The 11771-nt window shown below is 38.6% G+C and overlaps 1 protein-coding gene across 1 annotated transcript in view; it reads right to left on the reverse strand.

The window, feature by feature from the left end:
• DOK6 (docking protein 6) overlaps positions 1-9941 on the reverse strand; it is a 193480-nt gene extending 183539 nt beyond the window's left edge. Inside the window, exons 1-2 of the mRNA XM_010855226.1 lie at positions 9882-9941; positions 8387-8494 (exon numbers count right to left, since the gene is read on the reverse strand). Coding sequence (XP_010853528.1) covers positions 8387-8494; positions 9882-9941 — 168 coding nt within the window. The remainder of the gene's footprint in view (positions 1-8386; positions 8495-9881) is intronic.
• Positions 9942-11771: the final 1830 nt, after the last annotated feature.

The following is an 11771-nucleotide window of genomic DNA, read 5'->3' on the forward strand; positions in this document are numbered from 1 at the left end:
ATCCAGCCATCTCATCCTCTGTCGTCCACTTCTCCTCCTGCCTCCAATCCCTCCCAGCATCAGGGTCTTTTCCAATGAATCAACTCTTTGCATGAGGTGGCCAAAGTACTGGAGTTTCAGCTTTAGTATTTAAACATTAACAAATTGAACAATTTGGGAAATCCATAAAGGTCTATATCTTTAGGCCATCTTGAAAATGAAGTCTATTTTTTTTTTTTCCCCAGTTCTGGTGATCTGATAATTGGACTGACCATCAATGCTTGAGGGAAAACAAAGATTTTTAAATATGCCACATGTTTTCACACAGAGACCTTTCTTCATTGACCTGACTATCGGAGGCTGTTGCTGTTGTTCAGTCTCTACGCTGTGCCCAACTCTTGGTGACCCCATGGACTGTAGGGCACCAGGTTCTTCTGTTCTCCACTGTCTCCCAGAGTTTGCTCAAATCCATGTTCCTTGAGTCGGCCATGCAATCTAACCATCTCATCCTCTGGGTTGTCTCCAATCTTTTGTCTCCCCTTTGGTCTTCAATCTTTCCCAGCATCAGGGTCTTTTCCAGTGAGTCGGTTCTTATCATCTCATGGCCAAAGTACTGGAGCTTCATCTTCAGCATCAGTTCTTCCAATGAACATTCAGAGTTAGGATGGACTGGTTTCATCTCCTTGCTGTCCAAGGGACTCTCAAGAGTCTTCTCCAGCATTAAAATTCCAGAAGACTTTAGAATTATCTCTTTAGAATTGTTACATTTTTCAGCTAGTAGTATATTTAAAGACTCTTGGTAATGACTATACATTTTATAAATAATACTGGTTAGGATTTTCATGTTTATTTTACTAGCAGTTTCTCATTTAAATGGGACTTTTCATAATATTCTAACATTCCTTGAATTAGCTGGGTTTTTTTTTTTTTCAGTCCAAGTTTCCACTTTTTGGTTTGTAACTCTAGATAAATTTATAATTGAAATATCTGTGAAATATCTTGATGTCGCCCTAAGGTTGGAACTAAGGTCAGTGTCTTTTAGAGAAAATGGTTTATTTTATACTGATAAGGGGCTTCCCTGATAGCTTAGTTGGTAAAGAATCTGCCTGCAATGCAGAAGACCCCCGTTCAATTTCTGGGTCAGGAAGATCAGGTGGAGAAGGGATTGGCTGCCCACTCCAGTATTCTTGGGCTCCCCTATGGCTCAGCTGGTGAAGAATCCTCCTGTAATGCAGGAGACCTGTGTTTGATCCCTGGGTTGGGAAGATCCCCTGGAGAAGGGAACAGCTACCCACTCCAGTATTCTGGCCTGGAGAATCCCATGGTCTGTATAGTCCATGGGGTCGCAAAGAGTCAGACACAACTGAGTGACTTTCACTTTCACTTCACTTCAAGGCTTTTCTCATCTTCATAAGAATTCTGTTCAGTTGATCTCTTGGGTAGTTTCACTATAATCTGGCTGCACTTCCAACTGTTTAATAGTAGATACCTGTCGTGTCCGACTCTTTGTGACCCTATGGACTGTAGCCTACCACGTTCCTCTGTCCATGGGATTTTCCAGGCAATAGTCCTGGAGTGGATTGCCGTTTCCTTCTCCAATATACCATATATAAATACCTCAAAATCTAACATGTGAACAATGACCTCTTCTTCACCCTGTCTCTGTGAACAGCACGGCCACCCATCCCTCATCCAGTTCCTGAAAGACATCAAGTCTCACTCCTCTCTCTTCTATTTCCCTGACATCCGATCAGTCACTAAATGTTTTTTCTTATTGCAGGTGCTTTACAGTGTTGTGTTAGCTCCTCCTGTGCAATGATGTGAATCAGGTATATGTAGATGTGTGCCCATCCCTCGTGGACCCCTCTCTGCTCCCCAGCCCTGCCCCCGGGTCACCCCGAGTGTGGCGCGGAGCTCCCTGTGTTGTGCAGCAGGTCCCCACTCTGTTTCACACGTGGCGGTGCATGCATGTCAGTGCCACTCTCCCAGTTCATCCCACCCTCCCCACCCTCTGATTTACATGCCCGTTGTCTACATTTGCATCTCTATTCCTGCCCTGGAAACAAGTTCATCTGTACCATTTTCTAGATTGCACAGATATGTACTAATATACGATATTTGTTTCTCTTTCTGACTTACTTCATCCTGTATGAGAGACACTAGGTCCATCCACATCTCCAGTAAGTCTTCCTAATTCTCCTTGACTGTACCTGGAAAATATCACCAAAATCTATCTCCTCTCCATTCACTTCACTTTTCTCCATTCAGGAGCATGTTGTCTATTTTGGGGAAATGACAATATTACAGCATTTAATTACATTGTTTCTCTGTGTATCTTCTATTAGCCTATCCATTTGACGTGATGTCACACAAACTTGTTTTTTTCTAAATACATATTTGATGATACGAAAAACCATTTAAAACCCTTCACAACTGCTCTGTTGCTTAAAGGACAAAGGTTAAAGTCACATGGAAGGCGTTTATGACCCCTCACTGACCCCATCCATGTCCTTCGAGCTTACCATCCATCCTCCTCTCAAGCTTTGCCAACACTAGATAGATTCCTCAGATTGTCTTCAACTCACCACACAGTGTGACTTATCAGTATGTTTATTCACCTTTTCTCCCATATAATGCATTCCTCTCCATTATTTTGCTTTGTTAAAAACAGAGCAATCTAAAGAAGCTCCTTGGAAAGTCCTGTCCTCCAGAGGTGACAACTGTTCCCTTGTACTTTTATTACATTTCATCGTATTTCATTATAGTTAGCTATTTGTAACCTTACTTTCTCAGATTGTAAAAAGTTTAGACAATAATGATAATAACTCAACATTTTCTGACTGCTCTAGCCTCAAGGAGTTCACAGGTAGTATCTTATTTATGGCTCAGCACTCATGGAGAAGGAGGGCAACTCTCCCTCCTGGGAAAAGAAGAGCATCTTATCTTCATCTTCTGAACTGCAGTGTCTACTTTGTCACTGGACATTGTTGTCTCACAGAACAATGTGTCTTGCTGTTGCTGCTCAGTCACTAAGTCGTGTCTGCCTCTTTGTGACAACAAGGACTGTAGCATGCCAGGCTGCCCTGTCTTTCACCGTCTCCCAGAGTTTGCTCAAATTCATGCCCATTGAGTCAGTGATGCTATCTGACCATCTCATTTTCTGCTGCCCGCTTCTATTGCCTTCAATCTTTCCCAACATCAGGGTCTTTTCCAATGAGTCAGCTCCTTCCATCAGGTGGCCAAAATATTTTACATATCTTATTAAAAGAGCACTTTATTTGTTATACTGAATTGGGTTTGATCATCACTTCCCAATATTCAGGGCAAGCCTCTTTTCTTTTGTAGCAGAATGGAAATTACTTTTATAGGCAAGATGCATCTGTACGTTCCTTATCTCATCCAATGAAAGCAACTATTTACATGGAAACTTTTTACTTTAACTTGAGCAACATCAGAGTTGCCTAAAGGGGATATAATTTTGATGGGTAGGTACAACTTTATCGTGTGTGAGTGATAAAGAATGGCAGTATTGAATAATAGAAGAGATGATCAATGAGACTTTAAATAATGCTAGCTGTATATTAAGAAAAAAAAAGAAGTAAAAATCAGTGTTATGGAGCTAGTTAAGACTGTAGGAAGAAGAAGAGAAGTAGTGAGGTTGACACAAATATTTTGGTTTGGATGCCTAAGAGACATTTCAAATTTAACATATACAAAGTGCAAAGCTTGTGATTTTTTTTTTTACTCTAAGCCTATAATAAGATAGCCAGTCAAGCATTAGGCAAAACTTGCTAAAACAGTATTAAAATAAGAGAAGAGACCATTTATATATTTTCCTGAATACACCCTTTAAGATTTCTTATTACTGATGAATCATGACGAAATTGTTCTTCCATATCAAAACTGGTCTAACTTCATGGTATTACTTTGCAATCACCAAAGAAAAAATAAGATGAAATTTCTGAAAGGAAATTTAAATCACTAGGAAACAGAATTAGGCTTTCGAATGCTGTGAAGGATAAGTTGTAATAATAGAAAACTTTAATCTTCATAACACAGCCACCAGAAAAGTAAATTTTAGCTGTCACATACACTGAATCTAGTTATTAATGTGCTTTAGGAAGCTCCAAGCTACAGTCAGTGATATCTGTTTAGTTATTTATTAGAAGATGAACCATTCCTATTCTCACTGTGCTCCACAGGGTCTTTCATGACTCAATTTTCACAGACTGGAGAAAGCTCACATACATAAATTGTGTTTGTTTTAAAAGCGTTAGTGATAATTTTCTAACATTAATTTTTATTTAACCCATTTATGTCTACAGTCATTTTCTTCTTTTTTTGTTAAAATGAAATCTTTCCGGTTCTGTTCAAGACCAAACCCTATCATTATACAAAGGAAACATGTAATCATCACATCTTTGGTCTACTAGATCATTCCCACTGGCATACAAGGATATTAAATACGTTTCATATTTTAAAAACATCTGTTACACACAGGCTCAATTTTACCGCAAAACATCTTGAAAATAATTGCCTGGGTCGCTGTCTGTTTCTTCCCCCTCAATCTCATGTAAGCTACTCCAAGTGAAATTAGTCCCATATTTCATTGAAAAAATTCTTGGCAAAGCCATTGAAGACCATGTTAAAAATCCACCAGTCCCTCTTCTGTCACCTTTCTCAATCTCTACAAGACACAGATGAACATTCGTTCAGAATTTTTTTAAAGTGTATGTTCAAATGTTTTTGGCACAGTTTTCTCTTAGTTTCCAATGGTCTACCCTTCAAGTTATTCTTCTGCGCTTACTGCCTGCTGTTCTCAGCTTTCTCTCCTGGACCCTCCACCTCTGCTAATCCTTTAAGTGTTGGAATGTTAATTATCTCCTTTTCCTTCATTTTCTCCTAATGACATTTTATCCAGTGCTCCAGAGTAAAGTACTATCAACATGCCAATGACAGTCAAATGAATAACTTTAACAGTGACATTTCTCCCACCCAAGCCCACATCTGTTTATCTAACTGAGTACTTGACATATTAGTTTGAATACCTAATAAACATTTCAGATTTAATACATGCAAAGTGAAATCTTCTGATGTGTACTCAAAGGCTGCTCTTCTGTCTTCCTCATCGTCATAAAACGTACCATTCCTCATCTCTGTTGCTCAAGTACATGAGTCTAACCCTTCTTTTACACACTACATTTAATCCATAAGTACTTCCAGTCTGTTTTCACAAACTATACCCAAAAATTGTCCTTTAACCTCCAACTTCAATACTATCAAATTCATTGAAATTACCATCATATCTAGTCTAGATGAATAATGGCCAATATTTGCTAAATTAACCATATGATATCTTTGTCTAGTTTTGGATTTCAGTTTTGGTTTTATCAGTCTGATAAACTGAGTTTGAAAGGGTTTCCTCTTTATATTTTCCTTAAGAATTTATGTGGATTCTTTTTTCACTTTAAATATGTTATAGTATTAACAAGTGAAATGATATGGAGATCAAGTTTTTTTGGTAGGAATATTATTGAACTATAAGTTAAAAGTTTTTATTAGATCTTGAACTACTGAATAAGCCTGGGTGGTTTGTGTCTTTCGAGGAGTTTGTCTATTTCATTTAATTTGTCAAAAATTTTAAATCACATTTGCTCACAATATACTCTTATTATCCTTTTAATATTTGTAGAATTTGTAGTGGATAACCCCTCTACTCATCGCAGTCTTTGATTTTTTAAAATGTTTTTTTCTTGATAAATTTGGTTAACAGTTTATCAAGTAAATTTCTTTCTTTCTTTCTTTTTTTTTTTTAAGAAGCAGCTATGGAGTTTCCTTCTTTTTTAAGGAAGCAGCTATAAAATTTCCTTATTATTACTTTGGTTTCTATTTCATTGATATTTTCTCCTCCATTTATTGTTTCTTTGTAATGTAGGAACTTACAGATATACATTTCCCTGTAATTACTCATGTAGTTCTATATTCCACACATGTTGATACTTGTATTTTATGATTTTTGAGTTTAGAATATTTGCTAATAGCCTCTGTGACTACTGCATTTCCTTTTTGATTATTACCCCTTGGAATATGTTAATTCCCAAATAATTAGAGATTACTTGATAACACCAACTTCTAATTTAAATTATTTATGGTCAGAGAACACACTCTTTATGACTTCAACTCTTTTCAATTTATTAAGACTTACTCATATTGAATTAAACTTATCTGCATATGTGTGTCTTTTTACTGGAATACAAACTCTTTCAGGGTACGTGTATCTCAGTATCCCCAGTGAAGAGCCCAGTGCAAGGTATAAATCAGATACCTTATCTCACTCTAAACTATTAACCCTAATAAGTGATTACAATACTGGAATATTGCCATTTGTCAAGTAAAAGACGGCGGAGTATGAGGATTCTAGATGCACTGGCTAGAGAGTGGGTAGCCAGGATACATCAATGACCAGCAGGCAAGTATTCTAACCAGAATCCAAAGAACATATACTATGCTCAGTCTTTGAAAATTTTACTCAAAAACTAAATGTCACAGACTTACCTGGCAGTTTCTTACTAAGTCAGGTTTAAAACTATTGCCACGATCTTTATCATCATACAAAATATCAACATGACTTCAGGCTACAAGTATCTTTTCCTCTAAAAATAGACATGTAATATAACGATTTTAAAATCCATGTACTCAAGAGAAAACCAAACTCCCATAAGCTTATAAGTGCTTTGGCAGGAACTTAAACTTGGATTCTCCAGTTGTAAATGTGTATTAATATATAGAATACCTCATAGAGAGTTAAAGAAGTTCACGTTTTAAGCCTTATGATACAGGTTCAAGTGTAATACAAATGACTGCCAGCTATTTGTGTAATATAATTGGTTAGCACATGATTGCTGAGTAACCTATTTTTAATAGATTTTACTTTTTAGAGCAGTTTTATGTTCACTGCAATACTGAGCAGAAATTACAGAGATTTCCCTTTTACTGCCCACGCCCATGTACACGTGGGCTTCCCAGGTGATGCAGGGGTAAAAAATCCATCTGTCAATGCGGGAGACACAAGAGATATGGGTTCAACCCCTGGGTCAGGAAGATCCCCTGGAGGAGTGCATGGCAACCCACTCCAGCATTCTTGTCTGGAGAGGACCATGGACAAAGGAGCCTGGAGGGCTACAGTCCACGAGGTCGCAAGAGTCAGATATGACTGAGCGCACACACGCACACAGACAGCCTCTCCCATTAGTAACATCCGCACCAGATGGCACATTTGTTATAACTCATGAATGAATCTACTTTAATACAACATAATCACTGAAAGTTCATATTTTAGAGCAAGGTTCACTCTTGGTGTTGTGTGTTTTATGGCTTTGGATAAATGTATAATGGCATACATTCACCGTTATAATAAAAGGGCAGTTTCACTCTACGTAAAACCTTTGTTGTTCAGTTGCTAAGCTGTGCCCAACTTTTGTGACCCCAAGGACTGTAGCAAGCCAGGGCTTCCCTGTCCTTCACAAAAAATCCTTGGTGCTATGCTTATGTAGCCCTGTCACCCTCCACATCCCTGGAACACACTCTATTTTTTAATAAAAGAAGAAATTAGAACTATATATCACATAAAATAAATTCCACAGACTCATTACCTTATTCAGGGTAACTTATTCCATGTTGCCGCATGAAGGAATTAAAGTCTTTCCTGAGCTTATGCGGGCATTCTGTCAAAAGGCAACGCTGCTCCACAGTTCTGCATTCTGATCGTGAATCCTCCACCCTACTATCAAATACCTAACTCGTTTTGACATTATCACCAGAGATAACTTTCAGCAGTACATTCAGCATCATTCTATGGTGACTTCTTACATATTTTTAACTTTCAACTCATACTCACATATTTTTAGGAAATTGATATTTGACTCATAGGATTTATGCCACATCTCTGCATATCAGCATGCACAACGATCACTTTCTTGTTAAGCTGTAAACAGCAAGTGCTTTGTACATTAACAGTGTCATTAACACTGCTCACACCAGCCTCAAAAGTTTTATCTCCTCAACATTGCCCACAGTTAAAATCAAAGTAACAAATGCACAATTAACCTGAACAGAGGGAAACTGCCTACTCAGCACCTTGGGAAATGATCTGGTTGAGTTATGAGGCATCTCATTTTGCAAACTAGCAATAAAAACGAGCCTTTCATTTTGCAGAGGTAACACTGGCATTTACAGTAGATGATTAAAATAAAGGAGAAAAATAACTTTTGCATTTTATCAGCACAGGGACATTTTATCCTAGCCATGCATTATGGCCTCTGCAGATTTTATCTATCAAAAGAAATGTCTCCACAGTTGTTGCCAAGGGTCCAGTTATTCCCCAGAGATTCTAGAGACCATGACTTACCTTATGAAAGTTCCTGAAATATGCTGCCTTCTCATCGGGAAATTTTTCTAGCCTTCTGGGTCCTTTACTAGATGCCTTCTTGAAAACCAACCAGCATCGTCTGAAAATCTGAAAGGAAATAAAGGAATCTTATTCTCTCTCTTTTTACATGCATTTAGTAGCATCAGAGGTTTATCTATTCAGCTAAGCCAGTGGGAATAAATTGTTTTAAATGCACTTATTTTACAGAGAGAAAAAATTGGGATCATAGGCATGTTATTCTTTCAAATATCAGCAAAACTTAAAAAGAATATTAAATATAAAGTTGTATGTGAAAAAATTTTTTGTTGTGAGATTTTCAGTGCACTGGTTCCAATCCTCTTCAGTCTAATTAAATCATCTGGGTATCAACACCATATAAAATTATTACCATTCTAGTGACACACAATTCTGTTTTCCATGATAATAAAGTAACAATTTACTAACTTAAGTACTTTTATAATGCTCAATTTCCTATCTTTGGAGAGACATCACGTTTAAAAATTAACTTATCTTGTACTATTAATTTTTAAAAAACCTAAATGCTCATATATTACTTTGAAAATGAAAGAGAAATGTTTGTTATAATGGATACATCTGTTTCATCCTTTTATACTTTCATAGCAACTAGTATTAATTAAATTCTTATTGGTGGAACAAACATTTTAAAATAAATTTTAAATAAATTTAAAAATTTAGACACATTTAATCCTCATATTCGGGAGAAGGCAATGGCACCCCACTCCAGTACTGTTGCCTGGAAAATCCCATGGATGGAGGAGCCTGGTAGGCTGCAGTCCATGGGGTCGCACAGAGTCGGACACGACTGAAGCAACTTAGCAACAGAAGCAGCAATCCTCATATTCACTATATGAGGTTGCCAGTACTTTAGGATAAAGATAATTAAAAAGTATCAGGATTTGAACATACATCTGTCTGTACAAACATCTCTTCAGCTTTAGTTAAACAAAAAAATAGGGCTATGTATTACACAAACACAGGCCCTTCTCTCTGGACTTCCTCCTGACTTACAGGACTGATTCTTAGACTATCAAGTCATGCCCACCTTATCACCCTCCCTCCACAGGCATGTTTAAGGCAAAGTAATTAAAAGAGCCTCCTTTTCAACCACGGAAGAGGTCCAGAAATACAAATTTCCTATTTCAAAGTTTTATAGAAATGCATATTTTTGCAGGAGTTAATATTCTCCATTGCTGGAAAATCAGATCACTCTATTTCTTTTCTATTTCTTTATTTAAACTGCAAAGTGGCTATGCATGTGCAGGTTAAGTAGCTTCAGTTGCGTTTGACTCTTTGCAACCCTATGGACTGTAGCCCTCCAGGCTCCTCTGTCCATGGGATTTTCCAGGCAAGAATACTGGGGTGGGTTGCCATGCCCTTCTCCAGGAGATCTGCCCGACCCAGGGATTGAACTGGCATCTCTTAGGTCTCCTATATTGGCAAGCAGGTTCTTCACCACTAGCACCATCTGGGAACTAATACAGGCCAGATACTGTAATTCCTCTGGAGTGTGCATTGTTTGTTTTCACTAGAAAACAGTCTTTACCCTGTTCAAAGGCACTCAGAACAGTCACATGAAGACCCTTTCATCATAAAAGCAGAATAAATAGAATAACGATTCAAATACACAATTTCACTTTATTCTTGCCAACTTTTCCGGCTCCTTCCTGGTGGCTCTGCAAAGCGAGTGAAGGGCAGCCCTGGACTTCCAGCACATCTGACCACATCTCTTCTCCACCTGGTGGAGATGTGTCTCCTCCCATCACAAGTCTCCTAAACCCTCACTGGAAACAAAGAGTTAGGCTTTCAGAGCTCCAGCTGTTCTTTCTACATGCTTGTGCTTCACAAGCAAAGTTCTAGTTATTTATTTGCGGACTCCTTATTAATCTCCATCCCAAAGTAAAACATTAAAAGATGTAATATAAATGTTGATAGTAATATGATGTCAGCATATGGTTTGTTGGATTCCTCAGCCCAATGTGATGGCTTGGAGGTGGGGCCCCAACGGGGGTAATTAGGATTAGAAGAGATCTTGAGGGTGGGGCCCTCAGGATGGGATTAGTGTCTTTATGGTTTATGTCCTTATGTAAAGAATCTGCCTGCAGGATACCACCTGCAGGGCAGGAGACTCAAGTTGGATACCTGGATCTGAAAGATTCCCTAGATAAGGAAATGGCAGCCCACTCCAGTATTCTTGCCTAGAAAATCCCATGGACAGAGGAGTCTGGCAGGCTACAGTCCATGGAGTTTCAAAGAGTAGGACATGACTGAGCAACAAGACCATCACCATCAAGACAAGACATCAGAGGGCATGCTCTCTCTCCATGCCTCCCAGAGAGGTCACGTGGGCATGTGGTGAGATGGTGGCTGTGAGCAAGCCAGGAAGAGGGCTCTCCCTAGAACCTTACCACACTGGCCCTTGATCTTGGACTTCTAGCCCCCAGAACTGTGAAAAAAATAAATGTTTGTTGTTTATGTCACTCAGTCTTCGGTATTGCATTATGGCAGCTCACAATGATTAAGACAGATACTTCTCCAGATTTTGTTTTATTGGCAGAGTAGCAGTCATAGTAGTATTGTGAAAGTGAAAAAGAGTTACATGAATCTGAGTAGAAATTTGAGAGATTGGAGGTATGTAAATAAACATATCATTTGCAAAGTGGGACATATATAGATTATCAGTATTTATCTCTTGATTATTTTTAGTGGATTGGGAATTCTAGTTGAGGTAGAAAGATCCTGTTTGAATGGAACTGAGACGTGAAACTCTGGTAATACAGTTTCTATTCTTTCCTACAGAAGAATTATTTTCCCTGTACCCTATGCACTTTATTGCTCAGAAACCATCAGTTCAGTTCAGTTCAGTTCAGTTCAGAAGCTCAGTCATGTCCGACTCTTTTCGACCCCATGAATCACAGCATGCCAGGCCTCCCTGTCCATCACCAACTCCCGGAGTTCACTCAGACTCACGTCCATTGAGTCAGTGATGCCATCCAGCCATCTCATCCTCTGTCGTCCCCTTCTCCTCCTGCCCCCAATTCCTCCCAGCATCAGGGTCTTTTCCAATGAGTCAACTCTTTGCATGAGGTGGCCAAAGTACTGGAGTTTCAGATTTAGTATCATTCCTTCCAAACAACTCCCAGGGCTGATCTCCTTCAGAATGGACTGGTTGGATCTCCTTGCAGTCCAAGGGACTCTCAAGAGTCTTCTCCAACACCACAATTCAAAAGCATCAATTCTTCAGTGCTCAGCCTTCTTCACAGTCCAGCTCTCACATCCATACATGACCACAGGAAAAACCATAGCCTTGACTAGACAGACCTTTGTTGGCAAAGTAATGTCTCTG

Source organism: Bison bison, unplaced genomic scaffold (genome assembly GCF_000754665.1).
Source record: "Bison bison bison isolate TAMUID 2011002044 unplaced genomic scaffold, Bison_UMD1.0 scf7180017864360, whole genome shotgun sequence".
NCBI lineage: Eukaryota > Metazoa > Chordata > Mammalia > Artiodactyla > Bovidae > Bison > Bison bison.